The sequence below is a fragment of the Zootoca vivipara genome, chromosome 7 (genome assembly GCF_965207765.1).
Source record: "Zootoca vivipara chromosome 7, rZooViv2.hap1.1, whole genome shotgun sequence".
NCBI lineage: Eukaryota > Metazoa > Chordata > Lepidosauria > Squamata > Lacertidae > Zootoca > Zootoca vivipara.
Window position 1 is genome coordinate 66132774 of NC_142590.1, and position 25320 is coordinate 66158093.

Genomic DNA, 25320 nt, shown 5'->3' on the forward strand with positions numbered 1-25320 from the left:
TCAGGCTATCTTCTATTTCTGTAAAATTGCCCTTGAATTTCTGCTACCCAATCTCAGGCATTAATATAAGCATTTATGGGAGAGACTGTCTCGTGTATTCCTGACCATTAAGGGAAAGGAGCAAAAATTTGCTGCCAGCAAGTTTTAGTTATTTATAATATATACCACTATTCATAAAGAATATCACAGTGGTTTACAACAGTCATACATAAAACAAAAACAAAACATTTTATGAAGGAGGTGGTTAGTACCTGTCCTGAAAGTTTCATAAGTCTTGGAACTGTGGTTTTAATATAAAAGATGAATAAAATACTGTTTTTATCTTGGACTTTAGGAGGTTGGAAATTTGTATGACATGTTCCACACACGGAATTGTCTGCACCGAAGAGCCTACCAACATAAAATTAGCAACATCATTGAAACTATGTAAGTAAGTGCATGTTGATAGGCGCTAGACAGGGCAGTAACCAAAGAAATCCTAGTCAGTCTTACATTAGTTGATTGATTACATTTGTATGAGCTTGCATATGAATTCATTTTAATAATATATGACTGAAGGAGGAATGCTTCTTCTACAATGGTGCTTACCAGCTACAAATATTTTTAAAAGAAGTGTTGCCTGATTTATTTAGGGGTATGCTTTAATTCAAGCAATTTGAATTTAATTAATTTTTAAAAATTAATTCAAAGTGGATTTTGTTGACTAGAAAAACAGTTCTGTGGTTTGATTTTTACCACCTTTGGTGTTTTTGTATTACTCTTTTTTAGACGTCTTAATTTGGAAAATTATTTCCAAAGCCATTGTGAAATCCTTGATTTGGAGTTAATATTGAAGTTATGGATTCTTCCTCATTTGTGTTGCATGTTTCATATCAGGATTACAGATGCCTTTTTGAAAGCTAACCCATTTATCCGCATAAAGGGCTCTGGAGGGAAAATGTACAATATCGCTACAGCACGAGAAGACATGGAAGCCTACACTAAGCTAACAGGTATGGGCTTATTGGACTGACATCTAAATTCTAATTGCATCAATTTAGGAAGTATTTCTGTCAGGGTACCATTTTCTTATGGCTCTTAAATGAAACATTGTACATTGCATTATGTAAATAAGTTATATATTCTGCTGTATGCATATGAAGGAAGTGAGGTGTTTCTATCATTAGGTTTGAAGAAGTAATTATAAGAAACAGATTTGTTCCCCTTCTTAACATCTCTCCAGAAAACTTGGATTCTGTATTGCAAACTTACAGCATTTCTCTCCCTATTTATAAATTGCACATCCTGTGTGTAGAAGATGAGTATAAAGGATTGCTAAAGGAGGTCCCTACAGATAGTACAGGCCTCTGATGCATGCCAAAAAACCTCTATGTATGTTTATAAGATTACAGTCGTGCCCCCATGTCTCTCCCCAAAATGGGTAGGGATCAAGGACTGAGCTTGTGCACAAGAGAAAGCAAGCACATAGAAGTGAGCTCTCACTTTCCGGAGTTGGGACTTATGCTGAAGGGAAGCATGTGGCAGAACTATCAAGGGGGAGGCCTATGGCCACACATTTTCCAAACTTCCCCTTCTCCCAGTTTTAAAATTATTTAAAGGGTGATTCATGAAAGAGAAAAATAATTTTTTCCCCTCTCTTTCCCTGCCTCTCTTTTTACCCCTCCGTAAGCCATAAAGGAGCTTATCAGCTTCGTTTAATTTGAATAGGTTGATATATAACCACTTATGCAAAATCTCTTTTTGATCGTATTGCTCCTGTAAAAATCTTGGTAGGATGAGTGTGTATTGGATGGTGTTGATTCAGAACTGAAACCAAAATGTCTTGTTCAGTACTCCTGTTGTATTGGGCTAGAGCGTCCAGGGCTTAGCCAGGAGCAGTGAGAATCTTGGAGCCAATGTGACTGAGTAGAAGTGAAAGATTTGTTACACAAATTGGCAGAGGAGGAGGAGGAGGAAGGCAGGACAAAAGGGAAAGCATGGAGGAAGGGAAAGGAAGCTATGAGGGATGTATAGATTTCTGGTTACTAGCGCTGAGCCCAGGTTTTTGGTGGTTCTTGGACAAGATGCCCTCCATGTACCCCTCTCCCTCAGTGGGTATGCCCCTTCACTGCCATTGATGGCAGTGCTCCTCTGCCTCATCATTGTTAGCTGCCTACCGTACTTGCTGGCCAGAGGAACCCAATGAGCAAGCAGGCCATGGCAGTTACTAGGTACTACTCTTTCTCCCCACCATTGTAGTAGTAGTAGTAGTAGTAATAATAATAATTATTATTATTATTACTATTAATATTTTATTTATATCCCGCCCATCTGGCTGGGTTTCCCCTGCCACTCTGGGCGGCTCCCAACAGAGGACTAAAAACAGAATAAAACGCCAAACATTAAAAACTTCCCTAAACAGGGCTGCCTTCTGATGCCTTCTAAAAGTCATATAGTTGTTTATTTCCTTGACATCTGATGGGAGGGCATTCCACAGGGTGGGCACCACTACTGAGAAGGCCCTCTGCCTGGTTCCCTGTAACCTCACTTCTTGCAAGGAGGGAACCTCCTCCACTTTGGAGCAAGAAACAGATGGACAAGCAGGAGATTATTGTCAGGGAAGCAGGCGGTGTCCTTGAGAGGTGCCCAGTTTTGCCAACCCTTACACTGGACCTGCCAGTTTTCACAGAGCCTTAAGAAATGCTTGTTTGAAAGTCAAGCCTTTTGTCCTTGACCCCTTCTCACCATCCTAATCCCAGTTGTGTGGGAATGGAAGTGTTAGTCAGGAGCTTCTAGTTGTGTTCTTTTTTACTGCTGCTTTTTTACAATGCTGTGCTGCATTGTATAGGAAGGTTTTCAGCTCAAAAAACAGACTCTTCTTGTTATGACTATGTTAGGGCTGCTTTCCTTTCTCTGTGCTCTTTTGGTTTATGAGTGGATGTTTTGATGTGTTTTTTTCAATGTTATTTCCTGATTTGGTTTCATTTTATGCACATTTTACCATAAGCTACTTTGAGGTTCTTGAGCTTTGATTTGTTTGAGGATATAATTATTTTTTCAAAAATGTTACCTTCAGGTGCCTTTCGTTTACTGCCAAAGCAGTTAAAGAAGAGGCCTACAGAACTATATCTTAACCCTGTTAGATATAGCAGAATCTTGGTTTTTTTCCATCTGACTGTTGAATTGAATATGGTCTTGTGAGTTTCGTTTTGCAGATATGTAAAAGATAATTTCCAGCTGACTATAATTATAGTAGCCTTAAAAACATTTCTTAAATTCTGACACATAATACATGTTTCAATTATGCAAAAGAAAAGCTGGCTTTAATGACTTGATTTGTTTAATACTGGCAGATGAGATTTTCTTAAGGATTCTTCATTCTGATGAGCCAGAGCTGAAAGAAGCACGGGAAATTTTATGTAAAATAGAGCGGCGTGACCTGTATAAGTACCTGGGACAGACTCAGCCCCCAGAGGGCACAGAAATTTCGAAGGTGGGCACAGTTTCTCAAGTTACATTGGTTAGTTCACTCTGCTAACTTGTTAAGTGTGATCATAGAGTAATGTACTGGTTGGTTTTTTCAGTACCAATTTGCTTACCTCTGGCTTCTATCTCTTTACATAAAAAATTTAAAAATTGTCCAGTAGCACCTTTGAGACCAACTAAGTTTGTTCTGGGTATAAACTTTTGTGTGCATGCACACTTCTTCAGATACACTGAAACAGAAGTCATCAGGCCCTTATCACCAGTGGGAGGGTGGGGTGGGGTTTTTCTCAGAAGGGTAGTAGGAGATGGGTGATTGACTCAATGGGTATGGTAAACCTGTTGACTGTTAACCTGCAATTAGTCCTATAGGAAAAATCAAGGGATAGTATGCAGATGACCAAATATAGTTTTAACATATGTAATGAGACAATCCAATATCTCAGGGGTGGCCAACTCCCAAGAGACTGCAGAGTTAAAAACTGGCAGTGATCTACCCCCTTTTTGGGGGTTCAGGTCAAAGTTGTTGAGCTTTTTTTAGGAAGGAAAGCCCTCTTCTTTAGGGTTAATTGCCTTTCTGGGCAATAAAATGAGTGGTAACCACCACTCTTCCTTTCATCTCCAGGCCACCTTTGTCTCAAAATGCACAGGCTAGCAACTTTTTATCTTCCTCCATATATCCTCAACATTCCCTCCGAAGAGTAGACATAGGATTGTATTTGCAGACTGGAAACAGGCATGCTCTTTTAACTTCGGAAACACACTGCACAACAGAGCAATCAATATAAAGGCCACAGACAGGCGCCTTCTTCAGTAAAGCTCATATAGGTGTGTTGGGGTGCCAGAAGTGGTCTTCATGGATGCTAGGTTGGTAACACCTGGATTAAGAATTAAGTACAAGAGCTTCAATAGTTACTAGGTTTTTACAATAGTTTGCATCAACTTGTTGGATAACAACGACAATAGTAATAAATTCTTACCTGTGCTCCGTTCATCTGACTGGGTTCCCCAGCTACTTTGGCTTTCAACATAATAAGCATGGCAAAACACTGAACATTTCTCAACAATAATAAAATGTTATAACCTTCTTTCCTTTCTCTCTAATGGATAACTAATTTTGCCTTAGTCTGACTGAAGAGAAGCTGTGACAGCATTAAAAGTTGTCACTACTGATTGTCATAGTATGGTGATATCAAATACCGGTACCTTATTTGTCACATTGTACAGTGCATGAGAGAGAAAATTATTTTGAAAATTAATCATAGAATCAGAGTTGGAAGAGACCACCAGGGCCATCCAGTCCAACCCCCTGCCAAGCAGGAAACACCATCAAAGCATTCTTGACATATGGCTGTCAAGCCTCTGCTTAAAGACCACCAAAGAAGGAGACTCCACCACACTCCTTGGTAGCAAATTCCACTGCCGAACAGCTCTTACTGTCAGGAAGTTCTTCCTAATGTTTAGGTGGAATCTTCTTTCTTGAAGTTTGAATCCATTGCTCCGTGTCCGCTTCTCTGGAGCAGCAGAAAGGGTCTGGTTCATCAGTTTCTGAGTGTGATTCAAATCCAGTGATTCAAATACACAAAAAAGTAAAAGGTTTTATACCTTGCAGGAACGGTGTAGTAAGATGGCCGAAGAAATTGCCAAGTCCAAGCCCATTACATTACATAAAAAGGCTGGATTAAAGCCTGAAGACTTCATTGTTGATGTAAGAATAATCTCTTTAAATGTTCATTTTAAATGTTTTTGATTTCTTAACATATGTGCCTACAATGCACTTTAGTACATTTTTATTTTTGACTTGCCTCTGTGAAGGTTATCAACATGGATTATGGAATGAAAAAGAAGAACCCTGTCAATAACGTTCCTTTCTATTGCAAGTCTGACCTCAATAAGGCGTTCAGAATTTCTAAAGAACAAGTAAGTAAGGTTGGGGGGGGGAGTTTCTGCCTGTTTTATTACGATAGCTTTTTAAAGAATATCTGAATACATGTGAAAATGACTACAAAATTGCGTGGCAATAGGAGCAGCAGAGTTCTAATATCACCTGCTATGCAAGTGCTCACTGAATGCAAGTGGTTTTAAGGTAAAATTCCCCTGTGCAAACAGGGTGGTGCTGAGAAATTTGTTGAAGCTTTTTCTGACAAGGTGATAAAATTAAGTGTATGTGACTTCTTTTTCCTTCTGTCTTAAGGTTTCAAAGCTTCTACCGGAAAAATTTCAAGAGCAGCAAATCAGGGTTTATTGTAAGGCAGCAGCTGAAGAAACTATCAGTGATGCTAGAAAATATTTTGTTCAGTGGTGTATAGACAACAATTTCACTAAACCACAGGTAAGAAAGGTTTAACATTTAGAAGGTGCATCTCAATGTAGAATTGTAGAGTTGTAAGGGACCATGAGTATCATCTAGTCCAATGCAGTAATATGCAGCTATTCCATATGGGGATTGATCCTTCAACTTTGGCGTTCTCAGCACCACACTCTAACCAACTGAGATCTACCTCATTTGCAGTATTCCTTTTGTTTATCACCTGTTCATTCTTCCATAGTCTCCTTTATCACCAACCCATTATTACTTTTGAACACAAGGGACTTGAGAATTCTAAAAATCTCAGAAATCTTGTTGGAGGACAATCTAGCCTTTATGGTTTACATTCTAAAACAACTGTAATACTACCACTAACTAGAAGTTTTGTATCTGTTATGTTTATTAATTTCCTTGCAAATGATGAATACATAAAATTTGTTGAGAGGGGACTACCACAAATAAATAGGGTACAGCATGAGCCACCATTACCCTTTGCTGACAGTGGGAAAGAAGGGCAGCGCAAGAATGTTTTTCTTGTAATATCATGGGTTAAAAGGCTCCAATGAGTGTCTTGCTCCACTTGCCAAGAAGATGACAGAATGTATTGACAGTTAACTTCCAGTGCACAACTGAACTTCTTTTCTTCATTTTGATTCTTTGATAGGATGGTGATATTGTTGCCCCTGAACTTACACCAATGAAACCAGACTGGAATGTAGTCAAAGATGATGAAAAGCATGATTCAATGAAAAACAGTTCTCCAAAGCCCAGAAAGTCACTTTTTAAAGACTAGGAAAACTTTAATTTCTGTTGATTGATTCCGGTTTGTACAACAAAGTTGTGTTACAAAAACATGGAAATGTGGAAAGAAAAGCAGTAGTGGAAAAATGTCAGTCTTAGCTCAGACAAGTTAAAATTCCATTTGTTGTAGATTTCACATGGACATTTTGATGACTGGCAATGTCCTTATTTTGTTAATTTAAATGTGTGCAGGTAAAGAAAGGTCTACTTTCAAAAGCAGGTTGCATCCAATGTTAGTCCTACTCAGAATAGAACAAAATTAATGGGCATGGCTAGTATAGCTCCATTAATTTCAGTGTGTTTTCTCTGAATACAACTTAGTTGGATAAAGCTCAAAAACCGCCTTTCTATTTCAAAACTTATTTCATTTTCTTAAGATAAGCACAATAGTATAATTTCTCTTCTATGATAAATGTTATATACGAAACCTATTGTGGGAAAAGGGGACAAGCCTATGCCATTTGCCTTCTTCTGTTTATGATAAAAGTGGTTATCCTACTGTTTTTTTAGCTACCATTCCCTCAAATCATGATACGTAGTCAGAATATGTTCATTTAGAGCTAAACATGCCTTGGCACAATCAAGGATATACTATTTTATAAAGTTACTTTTTTTAACTTCAATGCTTACCTTTTTAATAATCCAACAAAATACTCACAGTAGCAAAACAACCAACTATTGAATATATTCTAGCCATTGAGCACTAGATAGAAAAGAAATGAGCTGGTTTCTATAGAGAGGCAAACAGCTGTTAAGAATCAGAAGCAAATTTAAGACTAGGGAGTTTTGCTTGTTATATTTCAAACCGACTTGAATGTATTTTTAATCTCTCATATTTTCACAGATATGTTGTCTTTGTATGGAAAAGTATATATTGTTCCTTAATATATATATTTTTGGAAACACAGTTCTATGATGTGGCATATTATGCTGACAGAAAATGGGTTTGTGTGTGAGAAGTGTGCTGTTGAATGTGAGAACAGAGAGTTTCTGAAACTTCACTTAACAAAGCTAAGGCTCAGAAGAAATGTATACACCATTTAAGAACTATGGATTGGGACAGAGAGATGTCCTTCTGCAAAGAGAATGGCTCCTCATCGCAGAAGCGACTACAGCAAAGGTACCTACTGTAGGAAGCTGGAAAGCCACTTTCACCATCAACACCCTGGTGTTTCTTTCTGTACTGAGCAGATTTACAGGGCTAATGCAGGGGGGAGTTGAAACCCGCTCTCTTCACCAGCAGGATAGTTCTGCTCAAAGGAATGTTGGATCCATGCCACTGTTTAAAACAGGCATCCCCAAACTTCGGCCCTCCAGATGTTTTGGACTACAATTCCCATCATCCCTGACCACTGATCCTGTTAGCTAGGGATCATGGGAGTTGTAGGCCAAAACATCAGGAGGGCCGCAGTTTGGGGATGCCTGTTTTAAACAGTGGCATGGGTCCAACATTCCTTAGGTTTTCTGTTAAATTTACTCCCAGCACACTGCACCTGAAACTATAATTATTTCACCAGAACACACTTTCACACATCACTCTCACATGAATAGAGAGCTGTTCAAAAATATTCCACATTTCTAGTGCTGCAGTTAGAGTACGGATGGCTAACCTGTGGCTTTCCAGATATTGGTGAACTGCAACTGCTATAATCCCTGTTTGCCATTGACGCTGATGTGAATTGGGAGTCCCAAATACATCTAGACTAGATTATGCAGTAAGAGACCTCAAACTCAGTGGGTCAATTGTTTGAGCTCTGTAAGATTGGATTAAAAGGGAGCTGCTTACATCCTGAGCCTTTGTTTTGACATAAAAACGGGTTAAGGTAACATACATAGAGCTATTTTCTCCAAAGCTATATTCAATTGTCAGACTGGTTAGGATTATAATTAAATATTTTGTGTGCCTGTATATTAATCTTTTTTCATATGCATATCAGCTGAGTAATAAAAACCCCTAAAGGTCAATATCGAATATGTTCAGAACTTGACTGGAATTTTCAATGTATTACAAAGAGCCAATTTCAGTAAAGTAAAATTCAAACTGTAGCAAATCTGGAACTCTGTAGTTACAATACCAATGGGCAATTTATTCCAGTTCATTTATTGGGACCGGCAGTAGGCACAGTTGGTTTCCTTTGCTTGCTAAGTGATGTCCTAGGAATCTGTCCCTCACAGCCCTGCTTCCTGTATTTCAGATTTTGTGCTATATTTTGAATTTTTTTCTGCCAAATAATGCACTTGGAAGGGTTGTGACTTTTTGATGTTAGGAGAGGGGAGTGAGCTTTGAAAACAATTGGATAGCTTCTGCTGAACAGCCAGGAAATTCAGTCCAAGGCTTCACAGTGATTAAGAGTACATCTGCACCAGAACTTTTAAGCTGCTTTAAAACAAGTTTGTTGTGACTTTTACAGAACTACAGTTTCCAGTGTTCTTCAGTGAAAGAGTACTTGCAGCTTTGTAAGATGTATCTAGTTTTCTTAGGATCACAGCTTTCAGGATTTCTTGGCGGAGAGCTAGGAGAGGTACATGTTCAGAATGTCTTTTAAACACATAAGCCTAACATAAGGCCTCCTCTACTCTACCCCTGTCCCTACATGCCTAATGCTTATTTCACACCACATTTCTCTCACACCCCTGACATTCCCATCTGTAAAAAGTTTGTTTATGCTACTAGACCTCAGTATAGCACTTTAGCACAAAACAATTTGGACAGATTGTAGTCCTTGACTAGAAAAAGTCACATGACCTCTAAAGTGTACAATGCGGAAATCTAATGAGGAAATCTAAGGATTGGTTTGTTTGCTTTATAATTATACATTTTAACACTATCAAAAAATCGTACCATTCATATATTGACTAAAAATCATTAGGCAGATATTTCAAATGCAATGTTAAAAGAATTGCTGCATCATGCTGTATATCTAACCAGAGGATGACATGTCTAGATGACATTACAGATTATTCAAAGTGTGTTACTGATGCCGAATTGGAACAATTTAAATATCCTGTCCCTGTGAAATGGATAAGTGACATCACTTTAGGGAGGCAGCCATATTTGCTCCGCGCTTCCCCCCACAGCAGGGGATAAGACATTCAACCCTGGAAAGGGGAAAGCACAGTCTCCAGAACCAAGAGGAGAAGCTCTTAAATGATAAAAGTGAGCTGATTTATACATGCATGAACATTGCATTAAAATATTCCTAGATGAAATGTGTACAGATTGCATAGAAAAGCAGTATGCCCAAACCTATTAAGCATGCATGTGTGAACACATCTGGAATAAAGTAGTAGTGTGTGGATTTGCACCAGTGTTTTTAACTGATTTAGTTTTTAAAGGTTTTGCGTGCTTCCATATTGGAATAATATATCAGTTGGCCTCTTTTTTAAAAAAGTTAAGAAAAAATGAATCTATTTACAAAATGAGATCAGGGATGTCACATAACGTGACCAATAGGTGACTAAGAGATACATGTTGATATACAAAATATGTTAGCTAGGACGTGAAGTTGATGCCATTTTCCCAAAACAAAATATTGTGTATAAAGTGCTATGAAAACACTGCTTCCCCACCTACCCCGAAACAGGGAAAGACTTAAATCCCCCATGGCCACAATCACTTAGCTAAATTGTGGGTAAGGAGGGAAAAGTAGACTGGTTACTGCTCAACAAACCATTGTATATGAAATACACTATTAGGAAGGGAAAATCTCATTAGGGGAAACTTCTTTTAACCCTGCAAAGTGCCCATTCAGGAGTTGAATGTCATTGGTAGAATGCTACTCAGGAGGCCAGGACTAGCCTTCTGGAAAGCTTTCTATTGCCAAATTAGTGGGTGGTTTGAGGAAAATGTACTAACTCCAGAGGATGATGATGTGGGCTGTACCTGGGTGTTCAGTTTCAGTACCTGTGTGGTACTTTGCTGAGCATCAAAAAGATGGGCCTTCTCACAACCACATGATAAAGGTGCACTTGAAAGCACCTCCAGAGTTCTTACATTCTAATGCTTATACAAAGTAATTCTATCACTAGCAAGAGCTGTGAGAATCGAGGAGGAGGGCAAGGAGCCATTTGGCAAGTACAGGTTAAGGCTGTGAGGTGTCTCTTGGGGCAGCCTTCCCTGGCAAGCAGCCGCCAATATTCATATAGCTTGCCAGTTCTGAAGATGACTGTTAGCAAGAGCTTCACTTGCCCTGAAGTACAATAATACAAAAGGCGAGCTTAACTGAAAACCCTTAGCTCATCTTCCTACAAGCAAGATGGCGGGGAGCAAAATTGCTAATGTTGGGTGAGAGAGCGATGAGGAAATTGCTATGTTAATACAGCATCTTTTCCATCCCAATCTACGGAGACACAGGGAGTCTACAGCAAGTTTATGTTCATTGAAGGGGATTTGCAGTGTCGGTGCAGAAGGGGACTTGTCCCCCTCACCACACTTTGGGTTAGGAAAGTGCCCAAACTTCCAGGTCTCTGATGAGGAATTCCTCTTTGGGAGATAACGTCTCATTGTTGAATGTCTCGCAGGGGTGACTTCCTCCATGGTTCAGGTCTCCATCTAGCCACAATCCAAATTTGCCACTGCAAATAAGGGGAAAGGCAAAGCATGGGATGAACTTTCCACAGAATGAGGAACACAAGAAGCTTCTGAAATACAATGTGGTTTGGCTCATTTGATTCAACAGCTCTGTAGGTATCTCACGTGCGCCTGCATTCTGCTGCCTGGGCTGATTGAAGAAGGGGGTGGTCAATGGTTCTACCTTGTAGTGGGAGCCAGATTAGAGGGTTCGTTGCTTCCTTTCTACTCAAATTCTTACCCCTGCTCTGAAAGGGTTTACAATGAGCTCACCATTTTGCCACAATTTCTATTTATACATTTAGATGCTTTGGAACTATATACAGCCAAACTGGTTTTCCACTGCAATGATTAACCATCTTTCCCCAACATGTATACAAAATAGTCCACAGTAACTTGGAAGATGAGAGGTCCTGATGCAGGGCAAGATGATAATGTGTACTAAAGCTAGACAGCTATGACCACTCAAAGGACACACAAAAATACCATTGGGCTTTTTGTAGCCAATATCTCAAATCATAATGACTGAAGTAGTACAGGAGAGAGGAATCTTCAGTTTGATGTCATGAAATCTAGAAATAAGTGAGGGGTGGATAGTGGTAAATTTAAAGGAGATAAAAGTAAAAATAGTTTTTATCATGGCTCATATTCTGAGGAATAACTTGTTCTAGATGAACTGTGATGGCATTTTTTTTACTTTTATCACTGATTCAGTAGTGGAGGGACCCTGGCTCCAAAAAGAGCTGCTGATGACAAGACCATCCTCAAAACTTAATAATCTAATTGGGACTGCATAGCAGTACCCCTTCCCTTCACAACGAATCCATTTTTCCATACTACCATCTTTCACAGTCACATACCTGCCTCCACCAATTGCTAAGGAGTCTGCATCTCCTTTCATGAAGAAGGTGTTTTTACCTGTCCACTTAAATACCTGGAGAGTAAGGAGGGAAAAACACTGTTGAGAGAAGCATCTTGGGAATAAAAGACACAGCTGTACAACTAGAGAAAACAATCATTTTGTTTTCTAATGCTTACTTGAAACCTTTATACAGTATTCTGGTTCTGTTGGCGACTTTTTGAACGTTGTGTCAGCACCCCACCCCTTAAACTCTTGCAGACTTCTTGTGAAGTGAGAAGCCAGAGTTGCAAGGTAATATACAAGCTCCCTATCAGGGCAATTGTCTGCATATTGACTCTGGTGTAAGTCTCAACGAGTTCAGTAGAATTCAGTAGAGTTCAGTCGCTTGCCACTTCCTACCATGTGTTTTAATTGTGGCTTCTTCCACGCTCACCCTTGATTCTGGAACAGTCATCTTTTCATACACTATATATATATATATATATATATATATATATATATATATATATATATATATATATGAGAATCCACACAGTATTGTCAAATGGTTGCTTGCAGTCCAGCATCTTTTGTGTTGACCTTCCATGCTTTATTATAACTGAAGTTGTGTGGGGGGGGGGGTGTGGGTGTGTGGGTGTGTGGGTGACAATTGAAGCAGCACCCTGACTGTTAATGTCCCATTTCAGATCTCGGGTAACTTTAAAAAAGCATTTCCCCTTTGCAAGTAAAACCATTTATAGTAAGAATAGGGTTGGTCCTATAAATGTCTATCTCGGGTATCAAAGGCCAGGATAAAAGGGATGGGGGAATTTACTAGACCAGGCATGTCCAACTCCCAAGAGACTGATCTACTCCCAGTATTAAAAAACTGCCAGTGATTTTATTCAGAGTTGTTGAGCTTTTTGGGGGGAGGATTGCACAGAGTTTTTTTAGCTTTCCCACATAACATTTTGTACACTATAAGGATCCCGTGATCTACCAGGATCAGCCAGGAATTTATCGGTAGATACTGGTTGGACATCCCTGTACTAGACCAATTGCCAAATGGTGCATACTGGAAACTTTGTAGGTATACCACTTTAAGCCTGTGGCAAGTCAATTGCAGGCAACATTTGTATAATTGGTAATAACTCCAGATACTGTTAACACACACCGATAACCTTCATACTTGGGGGATGGTATCCCTTCAATCACCTTAAGTTGTGGGGTGAAGGAAAAGAGAAATGTTTCTCCATTGCCATAGAAGCAGCTGCTGACATGGATGGCTGTAGAAGAAAAGGCTCCAAATATCTGAAAAGGATGCAAGAGAAATGTGTTGTAACTTGCAAGTAGCAGGAAGGCCATTTAGAGTAGGCAGTGAACTGAACCCAACTGGTTAGCCCCCCTCTGCTAGATTTGATAAGTCTGGCCTGTTTCAAAGCTAGTTATGCTTACCTGGCCTTCAGTGTCTCTGATAATCAACAACACTGGAGAGGCTAAGTCACTCATGCTTCGGTACATAGTCTTCAGGCTAAATCCATCCCTTGCTGTACAGTAGATGAGGTTCCATGGGTGTCCAGTCACTCGTAGAGGGAGGTGTGGTGCAAGCTAAAAGGTATCACATACACAAGGTCACTTCTTGCCTCCATCTACCCCGAGGCCTTTCATATGTTATTGGACTGCATGTCTCATCATCCCTACCCATTGGCCACACTGGCTGGGGTGAATGGGAGTCCATCAACCTCTGGACACCCACAAAGTTCCCATCCTTGCCTTAAACCTATCCAACATAGGAATGTATCTTAAGTTATTCCAGTAGATCTGTGAGGAACCTTCGGCCCTCCAGATGTTGCTGTACTACAACTCCCATCAGACCCACCAAGAAGGGCCAATGGTCAAGGGTAATGGGAGTTGTAGTTTAGCAGCATCTGGAGAGCTAAAGGTTTGCCACGCCTGCATTAACTCATCAGTATATCTTCTGCTTAGTAGTTCAGGTCACAGATCATACACCTAAGTCAGTGGTTTCCAACTGGTGGTCTGCGAACCCCAGGGGGTCCATGTAACCCACCAAGCAGGACCATGGCACATACCCATCAACTGTCCAGGACATCCCATTTTGGGGGCCCGTGCTCTCGCATGGGTCGTGTAACTCACACAGGAGTGCTGCCCAGAAGATGCACATCCCAGTTTTAAGCAGGGACATGTTGGAGCATATGGTGGCACCAATCACATTAAAAACATTTTCAAAAGTAGGGGTTTTTGCTTGGCTTTTGAAAAACAGGGAGCCCACAGTCCTTAACTAATTGGGAGTAAGTTAACTGCCCTAAGTTATTGGCCCCATCTACAATCTTTGCATTCACAAAAGTTAATATTAAGCCTGTGAAAATAACTTGTTTTGAGACTGTCCTGGAGAATTTCACTTCTTTGCACTTGTTCCTTGTAAATGGGGCCAAGGATCTCGTGGCCCTTGTAGAGACATGGCTTCAGCAGACCCTCTTGCTTCCTTCCTGCCAAAAGCTTGATTTCCCAGTTAACAGAGGTGAGCAACACTCCATAATGTGTGCCTTAGCTAAGGACAATGTGTGGAACTGATGTATAAGGGCAAAGGGCTCACCCAGGGGAGTCACTGTGATAACAGCACTCATTAAAGAAAATTGCTGAGTCACAGTATGAAGGGTGCTCACCTTCTGGATTTCTTCTAAGTGCAGGATGTTGCTTTGCCCATTTAGCACAGGCTCGTGAAATTCTGTGCTTGTCCAGACTGGGTTCTCTGGTTCAGTAGACTCCTCAGGTTCTGAAGACAGGGCTTCTTCCAGCAGGTTGGGCTGATAAAAGGACACACACTGTTAAATGGGAAATGAAAAAGGCAAAAACCAAGTTGCAGAAACTTCCCCAGTATGTAGTCTGTTGTGTCACTAGAACGATACTCCTCAGAGAGAACTATAAAGGCAAAAAGATAAAGCAAAGTGAATTGCAGAAGGCAATCAGTCTACCCTTCCCTCTGGTCTCACGGGACTGCTAAAAGCTTAGTCTTATAATTAATAGCACAGCAGTATGTAGGCCACAATAAAGCAATGTTTTAATCTCAAGAACATCAGTTTAATGAACCAGCCCGAGCCCACTCCTCCCCTTCATCCTTTGTTCCAGCGGGTGTCTTCAGAGGGTGAGACTAGAAAAAGGGTAGATCACGGGTGTCAAACACAAGGCCCGGGGGCCAAATCCGGCCCGCCAGACCTCATCATGTGGCCCGCCGAGCGCCCCAGCCAGTGGGACCCAGCAGTGGGACCTTGCTGCTGAAGCGCCGCGCCAACAAAGCGCCAACAAACAGCTGGGGCCGGGGAAATGCTTTTTGCCCCTGGGTCCCTTCGCGCTCTTTTCTGGCGCTGAATCAAGGCGGCGACCCCCCCTTCCCTTTCTTTCTTCCTCTCTCTCGTTCTTATTCTTTCTTTCCCTCTCCTTCCTTCCTTCTTTATCTCTGTCTTCTCTCCCTCTTTCTTTTTCTTTCCTTCTTTATTCCTTCTTTTCTACTCTTCTTTCTCTCACCTCTTTCCTTCCTCTCTCCCTCCTGCTCCCTCTTTTCTTTCTTTCTTTCTTTCTTTCTTTCTTTCTTTCTTTCTTTCTTTCTTTCTTTCTTTCTTTCTTTCTTTCTTTCTTTCTTTTTCTTCCTTCCTTCCTTCCTTCCTTCCTTCCTTCCTTCCTTCCTTCCTTCCTTCCGTCCTTCCCAACTTTCTTCCTCTCCCTCATTCTTATTCTTTCTTTCCCTCTACTTCCTTCCTTCTTTCTCCCTTTCCGTCTTCTCTCCCTCTTTCTTCCCCCCCTTCTTTATTCCCTTCCTTATTTCCTACTCTTCTTTCTCTCCCCTCTTTCCTTCCTTCCTTCCTCTCTCCCTCCCACTCCCTCCCTCCTTCCTTCCTTCCTTCCTTCCTTCCTTCCTTCCTTCCTTCCTTCCTTCCTTCCTTCCTTCCTCCCCTCCCCCTCCTCAGAAACATAGGATGCTGCTTTATACTTCTGGCCCTTAAACCCTGGAACCAGGAGAGCAGCTTCAGTGAGTCAACCTCAGCCAGTCCCTTTGGTGAAGGGTGGTGGCTCACTGGCAGAACATCTGTCCTGCATGCAGAAGGACCCCAGCATCTCCAGGTACTAGTAGCTCTGCAAAGGTCCTGCATGAAACCCTAGCGAGCCTCCACCACCCAGTGCAGTTACCAAAAATCATTTTTCAATAAATTGTACAATAATTGTACATTTGAATATCTACTTGCCATTATTCTGACTATGTTTCTGCTTTCAGAGCTAGTTATTACTTACATTATTACAAAAAACAGTAATAATTGAATGCAGTGACAATAATTTATGAGAATAAAGAGTGGACACATAGTCCTACAGATACAACCGGCCCTTTGAGGGTGACCAAACTGCTGATGCGGCCCCCGATGAATTTGAGTTTGACACCCCTGGGGTAGATTGATTGCCTTTTGTGATTCATTTAAAGCCTTAGCTGTCCAGATGTTGTTGGACTCCAGCTCCTTTCAGACAGCATGGCCAGAGATAATGAGAATTGCAGTCCAACAACATCTGGAGGGCTACAAGTTCTCCATTCTTGAGTCAAAGCTCTATTAGTACATCTCTAGGGCAGGTCAGAAAGCAACTCAGAAATGTCTTAGAGCTACCCTGCAATTGTCAACTATGTAAATGTGCAGCCTTGACTCTGTTAATGAAACTACACCATAGTAAAATGACTGTTTGCTCTTTGCTGTGCAATTTCCTCCCCCCTCCGCCATTCAATATTGCAATTGCAAGAGGAGATACTAGATTCAGTACACATTTGAAGCTGAATCTATGAAATTTGTACTTTCCAAAACAATATGCAACCTGAAACAAAATCATCTGTTGGAATTTTGCAATGCAGTACGCCAACCGAACAATGTTTACAAAAATGCATATATTAAGGGAAAGCGTGCAAAAACACATGAAGATAATAAGGAAAGTTGCTTACAGAAATATGTACATTAGTAAAAACTGCATTTAATAAATTGATTGTTAGCAGAAATTCACACTAAAATGCTGCTGAATTTCTGTGAGGATTAAAAACACGCACCCTCAAACTGCTGAAAAATTCAGAGAAATGAATTTAAGATCGGAAAATAGAATTAAAACGGAAAGATCTTTCTATCCCTATTCAGGAGGGGTGAGCCTTATTCCCAGCTTTAGTACCAAGTGGTCTGCCTGAGGGCTGCTGCACATTATCCTACATAGACAATATTAATGTCCAGGAAATAAATTCTGTGTGTAGATCATAAAAGTACATTGATCCTGCATGACATCTGTGTACTCAACTACTGTCCTAGGAACACATGTAGAGAGGCCTCAAAATCCTATTAGCATGTGTATATGCTGTCGTATCTCATCTGCACAGAAGCAAAAACTCTCTGCTTTTAAAATCATTCTGAAGATTATCGGGTAAGTCATCCCTATTTGCTTCTATTGCCCTCACTCCGACTGAAGATGAGGGTGTAGGAAGATGATGGTGGGATATGCTTGTAGATACCCTTTCTGGGCCAAATAACAACAACACCACACCCATCTCGGTATGAAAAAGCAATGCATTGGGCAAGAACCACAAAGCCCTGCTCTTTGTCCTCAGCTTCACTTTTATCATTATAACTTTCCCTTGTGCTTCCTCAATTACACCTACTTTCCCTTATCTGCAGCACCAACCTGGTTGCGGAAATATACCACCCACTTCTGTATAAATCCTACATTCTTGCTACCTTCCTTTCTTTTGGGCTTGCCACCCCATCTGAATATATATTTGCTTAAGTCACTTCAAGGATATGGATATTAAAAACTGTCTACCACATAGCCCGAGGAGCTGAGCTTAAAAACAAAACTTGAGGTTGAAGGCAAAATCAAGGTGATGGCAACCTCCACCAAACATGATGCTTTTTTCATCAAATTAACCTCCTAATCAATTAAATCCCCTTTGCACAAACAGTATGGAATAATTCTGCCTGGGATTGCCTGGTAGCACTATCTTGACCACATAAACAATGGCACTCTCAGCCCAAACATCTGAAATAGGAGAATGATTCTCTGCACCAAAAGAAAGGGGGGGGGAAGGAATTTAAATTCCTCAGTAACACATTGTCTACTAAAACAAACAAATTTCTGTGCTGCCTGGTTTTGAGGTTGACTAACCAGTGTTTCCATTTTCCATTAGGATATACGTATAGCTTTTTGGACCTAGGAACCCAGTAGCACTAAACTCTTAACAGGCTCCTATGATGCCAGATGGTTTCAGAAGGACACAAATGCGGGGAGGGGGACATAGTACAGTGAGGACGGCTTGCAGTTTCACTTCCTAGAGCTCTAGACCTGGAAGGGATCTTGGCTTGGAGGTCATCTCTTCTAACCTCTTGTTCAACCTGTCCTGCTTCCCTACAATATGACCATCCAGCCTCCATGGTAGGAGACAGTCTGCTCAACTGTTAGCTCTTACCACTAGGAAGCTTCTGCTAACGTTTAGTTGAAATGAACTTTATGCCGTGCAGTTTGCACCCATTCGTTCTTGCCCTGCCCCTTGGGGCAGCTCCCTCTGCCCTTCCCTATCCCAACCCAAGAAGCAAAGACTGCAGTACATACCAGACGAGTGTAGCGACAGCGTGGAGTTTTCATGTTTTCTGTGATCATTCAAAGCAGGACCACTGCAGCTGTGCCGTTTCCTGGCAGCGAGTCGGGGAGGGGAGAGCAGGTGTCTGCCAATTGCCTGTGGAGAACACACCCTCATAAACAGCATGTACTTTATTCTCTCTCAGTAAGCAGGTTCTTCTATTGCTATACAGCTATTGTCACCTGAGATCTCACTATGAAACCCTGTGGCACACAGCCTTTTCCAGTTACCTAGTGTTCTGTAGCACTGGCAAGGGAACTTCTGGCCCTCCAGATAATTGCTCTTATTAATTTATTAATTTATGTCTCAGCATTCATATAAATTTTAAGGCAATTTATAATTATACAATAGAAACAACTAAAATAGGTTTGAAAACAATACCAAAAAAAAAAATTCTGAAGATTGGTTTTTAAAATTGTTGTTTAGTCGTTTAGTCGTGTCCGACTCTTCGTGACCCCATGGACCAGAGCATGCCAGGCACTCCTGGCGTATTGCATCTTTTATATGTAAAATAATACATATAAAAGATGCAATACCAGAGACCTAATCTTTTTCATCCCATCCTGTTGGAAAAACCTGTCAAAACAAAATTGTTTCCAGAAACTACAAATGGTGGGTGCCTGTCATCTAATTCTCAACAGGGATGGTGTTCCACAAAATAGGGGCATCCACATTGAGAATGCTGCTCTGAGAAGCTGTTCCAAGCAGAAACTCTCCTGCAGAACAACCACAATTATATGCCTGGCTCTGAGGTGTATAGGACTTTGTATATTAGTAAGAAATCATTGGACTTAACCCAATAGCAGATTGGCAGATATTGGAGTAAACTCTCATCATTCCTGACCACTGCTCATGCTGGCTGGATCTGAAGGGAGCTGCAACCCAAAAACACCTGGAGAACTCAGATTGTCCACCCCTGTTCTATGGCTTCACAGATAAAAGTCCTAGAATTGTGGAAGAGAGAAATTGGCTCTTCATAAACTATAGCTCTGAGGAGAACTCGAGTTGGTTAATGGCAGGTGTATGTTGAGTGTATCCCATCTCTTTAAGAAATGTAATATAAACTGCCTTCTTTGGGTGTGGTTCCTTCCATAGTTCAGTGAGAACTGGTCAGAACCTTAGTAATGTATGTAGCAAGTCCTAGCTGCTATGCTGAATTATTGACCTGTTGCCCGCAAATAAATAGCTATTGACGTTTTCCTGATTTCCTGACATTTTCCTATGCTCTTCTGTAACCTCCATCCAGGCAAACAAGAAGTATTATCAGAGGAAGGCAGGACACATTTGAGTTAAGCAAAACCATTCAAGGAAAGTGATGTGTTGGGGTAGCAGGAAAACAAATCAGGAGGGGGCAGTCCGTTCAAACACAACTGTCCTTTATTGGTACATAACAAGTATGGGAAATGAAATTACACACTGGAGCTCTGCAGAATGCAAATTATGGGGCTCAAGAGGTCCAAAAGCATTACACTGAATCAGTGTAGTGGCCTGGGGAGAGTCCCAAAGGTCTGGAGGACTGTGTTTGGCCTCTTGGCATGAAGTTCCCCATCCTTTTTCTATAGTTTACAAGGATACTGAATCTTCTTCACGCTTGTTTTTCATTAGCCACTGTGGTTCTTTGTGAAGAAGTTGAGCAAGGATGCTGTTCAGGAGCATCTGTGAATACGGGAAGACAGGAGAAGTCTTGGATTGGTCTTGGACCCTTCAACTTATGACAGAGTTGCTCTCTAAAGAAAAAAAGGTGTCCCACACAAGCATTTAACCCATGAATATCTGGCAAGGTGCCATGGGTGTCACTATGGCAGGATTTATGAGCAGATGTCTAGGGCTCCCACTCAGCAGAATGAACAGGAAGGTTCTCAAACTCAGCAGGGGCAGTTTATCACATTGAAAGGAAGTGCAGGAAACCACATCACCATCTAAAGGCTGGGGTGGCAGTAAGAGTCTAAAATTACCTAACTGCCCCACTGCAGGCTACACTCGAGAATGGTCCTGCTCCCCCAACATCAGGAGAAGCGGCTTGACAACTCCTGGAAGATTAGCTACTGTAGAAGTGACATGCAAAAGAAACCATGGTAACATGCAAATTAACAGGCTTTATGAGTCATGGGAATCAGTGCCTTGTGGGATCAAAGGATGGGAGAGAGTGTAGGCCACATCCCCTAAAATTCACTTATCTACACACTTTAGAATGATAAAGTGTGCTAAAATTTTACATAGGAGATCATAATAAGAACATCAAATGAGCCCTGCTAGACTGATCAGATCAGCCTCCTCCTTCCAAGAGCAGCTAGCCAATTGCCTCCAGTTCCAGGCATCCCCAAACTTTGGCACTCCAGATGTTTTGGACTACAATTCCCATCTTCCCTGACCACTGGTCCTGTTAGCTAGGGATCATGGGAGTTGTAGGCCAAAACATCTGGAGGGCCGCAGCTTGGGGATACCCAAAGACCATAAGCAGAGCTTGAAGGCAGTAGACTTCCCTCACTATGCCAAACCACGCATCATTCTTATAAAATGATAGGCTCTCCTCATGTTGTCTTTCCCCCTGAATTAAGAAGCCCCATATGTTTTGGCTATTTGTGGCAAGGCAAGTCCTTCAGCCGCTAGATCATGCTGGTTTCCCTTTTTCTGTAACTTTCGCAGCTCTATGCTATCCTTGAGATGGAGTGATCCGAGAACTCTACTGATGCTCCACCAATGAGCTGCTGCCCTTCTCCTGCATGTTGCCCTTCCTGGGGTAGTGTGGCTATTTCCCTCATGGGAAATCTTTTGATACCAGCTTTAGTTGTTTTTATTCATTCAGGCTTTGGGGAGATAACAAAGTTGAGGCATTAGTACTACTACCACAGATACTATTAATATTTTTTCTCCCTGGCCTTCTCCGGGTTTTCATTTATTTTATTTAACAAAATGTATATACTGCTTGAATGTAAAAACACAACCCCAACTCTATGCAGTTTACCAACAATATAAAAAACATTAAAAATGAGCAACAGCAAAAAATTTTAAAAGGCATTTATTTCAAAGATTAGAAACAGCACTATCTAAAATTAAACACACGTAACTTCTACATTCATAATGCTGTGGTTATGGCTTTAGGTTTTCGTGGATTTTATGGATTTGGCTGTTGCAAATGACCCAGAGTTCTTGATAGCTGAAGGGCAGAATAAAAATAAAATGAGCAAAACAAACAAACAAACTTACCTGCTAGCCATAGGCGACCAAGAATTCCGTGCAGGTGAGTGAGTGAAGTGGTGTAAGAAAGGACTGCTACAGTAGCCTGCCTCTGAAACAGCTTGGTTCCCAGACTTGTAATGTAGAAACAGGAAGTACCTTTTTTCACAACCAGCATGAAAATATTGTGGGTTGGGGTGGTTGCTTTGTCCCGCGTCCACCAGGTCACTTGGTAGAATGCTTTTTTCTTTCCTTGTTTCGACTAGCCTGCTAAGAGACTATGGTCTTCATTTCCATGTTGCCTGTTCTACAACCACTAAAGAAACTCGGGCTACTAGCCTCTTACAGCATTTATTATTATTGTTTTGCAAGCTAGTAACTTTTGTGGGTTTATCTGCACGACTGATTTTTTGCCAACCTGAGATGCTCCAAGCTGATGTAGGAGCATGTTTCTTCTTTTCAGAGGATAGCCACTGTTCCCAGCACACCTTCCTTCCTCCTGTAGAAACTTTTCTTCCAAATATCAGATTTTCCTTTCCACCTCACCTATACCCCCCACCCCAGAGAAGGCACAGCCTACACAGTTCCATCTTATTGTAAGAAAGTTGGTAAAACTCAAATGCACTCAGCTGAAATGACTTATTTACAAGATATTCACATTTACCTGAAGAGGGCTCTGTGGGGAGACGTCTAACAAAGCACAGCTGGGTAGGTCCCATATAAAGCAGCTGTTCTGTTGTTTCCTTGCTTAAAGCAGAGGTGTTGAGGAATCTCAACCTACAAATCTCAGGGAAACATCACTAACAATACAGCTCTGCAAATACAGCTCTGAATAGTCACAAAGTTCATATGACTGTGAACACATACCTAGTTCTATCCAGTCCACCTTCCTTGTCAACTCTCTCAATCTGTGCCAGCAGACCGGTTGCTCACCTGCCACTCACCGGGTACAAGTTCAGCACATCCATCTTGAGCCAATGGGTCCCATTATTTTGGGATCAACAGTCAGGTTGCTGCAAGTGTTGCTATTTGTAACAATGATGTTGCAATGCATGTGTTGCCTGTAAACTTTCTGACGCTACTTTTCCTCCCCCGAACCCACCCCTTGTGGCTGAAGTAAGTTATCACTCACCTGTAGATGATAACAGAGATGTTCATTGAGTAAATCAGGCAGCAAATTGTTAAGCTTGTTGATGTGATGGAGTTAATGCGCACGGGCAGTCTCATTCAAGACCAGGAATATACACAAAAAAACAACAAACCACTCATTTCTAAGAAATAAATAAACCAGGCAAATAGGTCTGTGCCGCACACACACTCTTCCTCTCATTGTTTAAGTTCCCAGGCAGAGATGGTGCCTATATGCCTTTAAATGCTTTGAAGCATTAGGCAGAGCTATGGCAGCTGTGCTTCCTGCCCTGTCCACTTTTGCATTCGGTAGCTAGCGGGAATCTTATTTTCTCCATGGAGACAAGTGGAGTGGATGGTAGGAAAAAGTGATGGAAATACAGGGTGCAGGGTGCCTAGGATAGCCAGAGAACACCTTTAACAGATGAGCAGAAGATGCAGTTTCTACAGGTGTAGCTTGTGCAAACTATATCTCCCTTGCAAACTACACAACCGTTAAAGGTGCAGGATAACATTAGACAAGCCTACTGGACCAGGTCAGGCCCAACTATTCCAGCATCTTGTTCTCACAGCGGCCAACCAGATGCCTTGTGGGAAACCAGCAAGCCAAGCTTGTGCTCTCCCCCTCCTGTGGTTTATAGCAACTGGCATTCAGAAGCACTATAGGCTCCAGCCACAGTTGCAGAGCATATCCGTCCTGGATAGTAGCCATCTGATAGGCCTAACTTCAATGAATTTGTGTCTTTCAAAGACATCTAAGTTGGGGGCCATCACTGCCTCCTGTGGGAGCAAGTTCCATAGCATAACTATGTGCTGTTTGAAGAAATACTTCCTGTGATCTGTCCTGAATCTTCCAACACCTGCTTTGAAGTGTGTTGCTTCTGTGGTCCTCGATTGCATCTGTTCACCCAAAGAGTCACTATAGTTTTGCTGCGTATCCTAAAATGCATTCTTTGATGCTGCTGGAAGGTAAGGATTCAAGGACATAGCTATTAGTTACAGCATCTTAGCAAAATAAAAAATTCCTTCCAATGGCACCTTAGAGACCAGCTAAGTTTGTTATTGGTATGAGCTTTCGTGTGCATGCATGTTTCAGTGTATCTGAAGAAGTGTGCATGCACACGAAAACTCATACCAATGACAAACTTAGCTGGTCTCTAAGGTGCTAATTTTTTTATTTTGTTTCGACTACGGCAGACCAACACGGCTACCTACCTGTAACTAGAACATCTTAGCAGTGACTTCCAATTTGATAGAAACAGAACAGGTTCATAATGCATTTTAATTTACAGAATATTGTGCACATCTAGACATCACAGCAACACATAGAACAACTAATTCATAGAAACTAATATAAGAAGCAAAAATATACACAAACAAAGGATTTTCCATATGGGGTGTGTCTGACAGATACGAAGGATAACATGAGTTTTTACTTGCTTTTTTTGACGTGTGTTTGTTGTGTGTGCTTTTACAATTTATTATTCTATTTTGGTTTTAAACATGTTGTAATTTTTTGTCAGCCTGTGGAAAGATATGAGCTAAGAATGTATATATACTTAGGATCTACCTGTTGTGCAGATGAAGATAAGGATGATAAAGCATGTGACAGATTGTAGTTATGACTATGGTCATTTACCATCCCATTTTATAATACACAGTAAGAAATGCATGTGTACCTTTCTGGGGAACTGTCCATGGCCCCTTTCTATTGCTTCAAACCTATAAGGTGTTGTGAACGCACAAGGCACATAATGGGTGGTTAGATAGAAAAGCTGAGAAAGGTCTTTGTCCAGGACTTTGGAGAACAACAGGTTCCCCACCATTGCTTTACTGGGTCTGACTCTTGGCTTGTTTTCTGGTTCTGCCTCCCAACATTGATCCTTGACTTGACAGACTGGTTCCTGCTTGATGGCTGTTTACAGCTGAGCGATGATCCATTACTTTTGCCCTTATTCAACCTCCTGCTGCTAGTGTCCAAGAAAATGCAGTAACTAGGCTGCAGGGTGTCTGGGCTGTACACAGTTGCCAGGAGGGTCCCTGTGATGTTTCTATTTCAGGGCACAGTGTCTGGGATTCTCTGGGATCCAGCCGCAGCCTCTGTTCCTGCTGACTCACTTCCAGGTGCAGGTGTGCAGAGAGCTCACCTGGGAGATTCTCAGTCTACAGAGACAGCAGTTGTTGGCCTGAACAAAACAAAATTTGTATGCCTTGGGTAGGGGAGTGCTTCAAGGTCACTTTCAAAATATTCAGTCATTCGGCTTGGATACAAACTCACATATATGCTTATGCTAATGGCAACAAATAACGTGCACCAAGGTAACCCAAATTCAAAGCCAATAATTTGCATTTGTTTCTTTATCGTA

At 41.3% G+C, this 25320-nt stretch overlaps 2 protein-coding genes across 15 annotated transcripts in view; one reads left to right on the forward strand and one right to left on the reverse strand.

Moving 5' to 3' along the window:
• The window catches only part of SAMHD1 (SAM and HD domain containing deoxynucleoside triphosphate triphosphohydrolase 1), a 27776-nt gene extending 19233 nt beyond the window's left edge, over nucleotides 1-8543 (forward strand). The window contains exons 10-16 of the mRNA XM_035122888.3: nucleotides 335-426; nucleotides 877-992; nucleotides 3333-3472; nucleotides 5075-5170; nucleotides 5278-5382; nucleotides 5657-5794; nucleotides 6435-8543. Of these exons, the coding sequence (XP_034978779.1) occupies nucleotides 335-426; nucleotides 877-992; nucleotides 3333-3472; nucleotides 5075-5170; nucleotides 5278-5382; nucleotides 5657-5794; nucleotides 6435-6563 (816 nt within the window). The 3' untranslated portion in view covers nucleotides 6564-8543. The remainder of the gene's footprint in view (nucleotides 1-334; nucleotides 427-876; nucleotides 993-3332; nucleotides 3473-5074; nucleotides 5171-5277; nucleotides 5383-5656; nucleotides 5795-6434) is intronic.
• Nucleotides 6546-22792, reverse strand: TLDC2 (TBC/LysM-associated domain containing 2). 14 transcript variants are annotated; one of them, XM_088674505.1, is made up of 9 exons: nucleotides 22491-22675; nucleotides 20119-20305; nucleotides 19446-19593; nucleotides 18622-18745; nucleotides 14667-14825; nucleotides 13438-13590; nucleotides 13198-13293; nucleotides 12002-12075; nucleotides 6546-11146 (listed from the first exon to the last, which is right to left on the reverse strand). In XM_088674505.1, exons 4-9 carry the CDS (start codon nucleotides 18667-18669, stop codon nucleotides 11011-11013), a joined length of 666 nt encoding a protein of 221 aa, XP_088530631.1. In that variant the 5' UTR covers nucleotides 18670-18745; nucleotides 19446-19593; nucleotides 20119-20305; nucleotides 22491-22675; the 3' UTR covers nucleotides 6546-11010. The 14 variants fall into 14 exon arrangements, with proteins under 14 accessions (XP_088530631.1, XP_088530637.1, XP_088530628.1 ...); XM_088674511.1 differs by having other exon boundaries at nucleotides 14667-14807; nucleotides 22491-22672; XM_088674502.1 differs by lacking the exon at nucleotides 19446-19593.
• Nucleotides 22793-25320: the final 2528 nt, after the last annotated feature.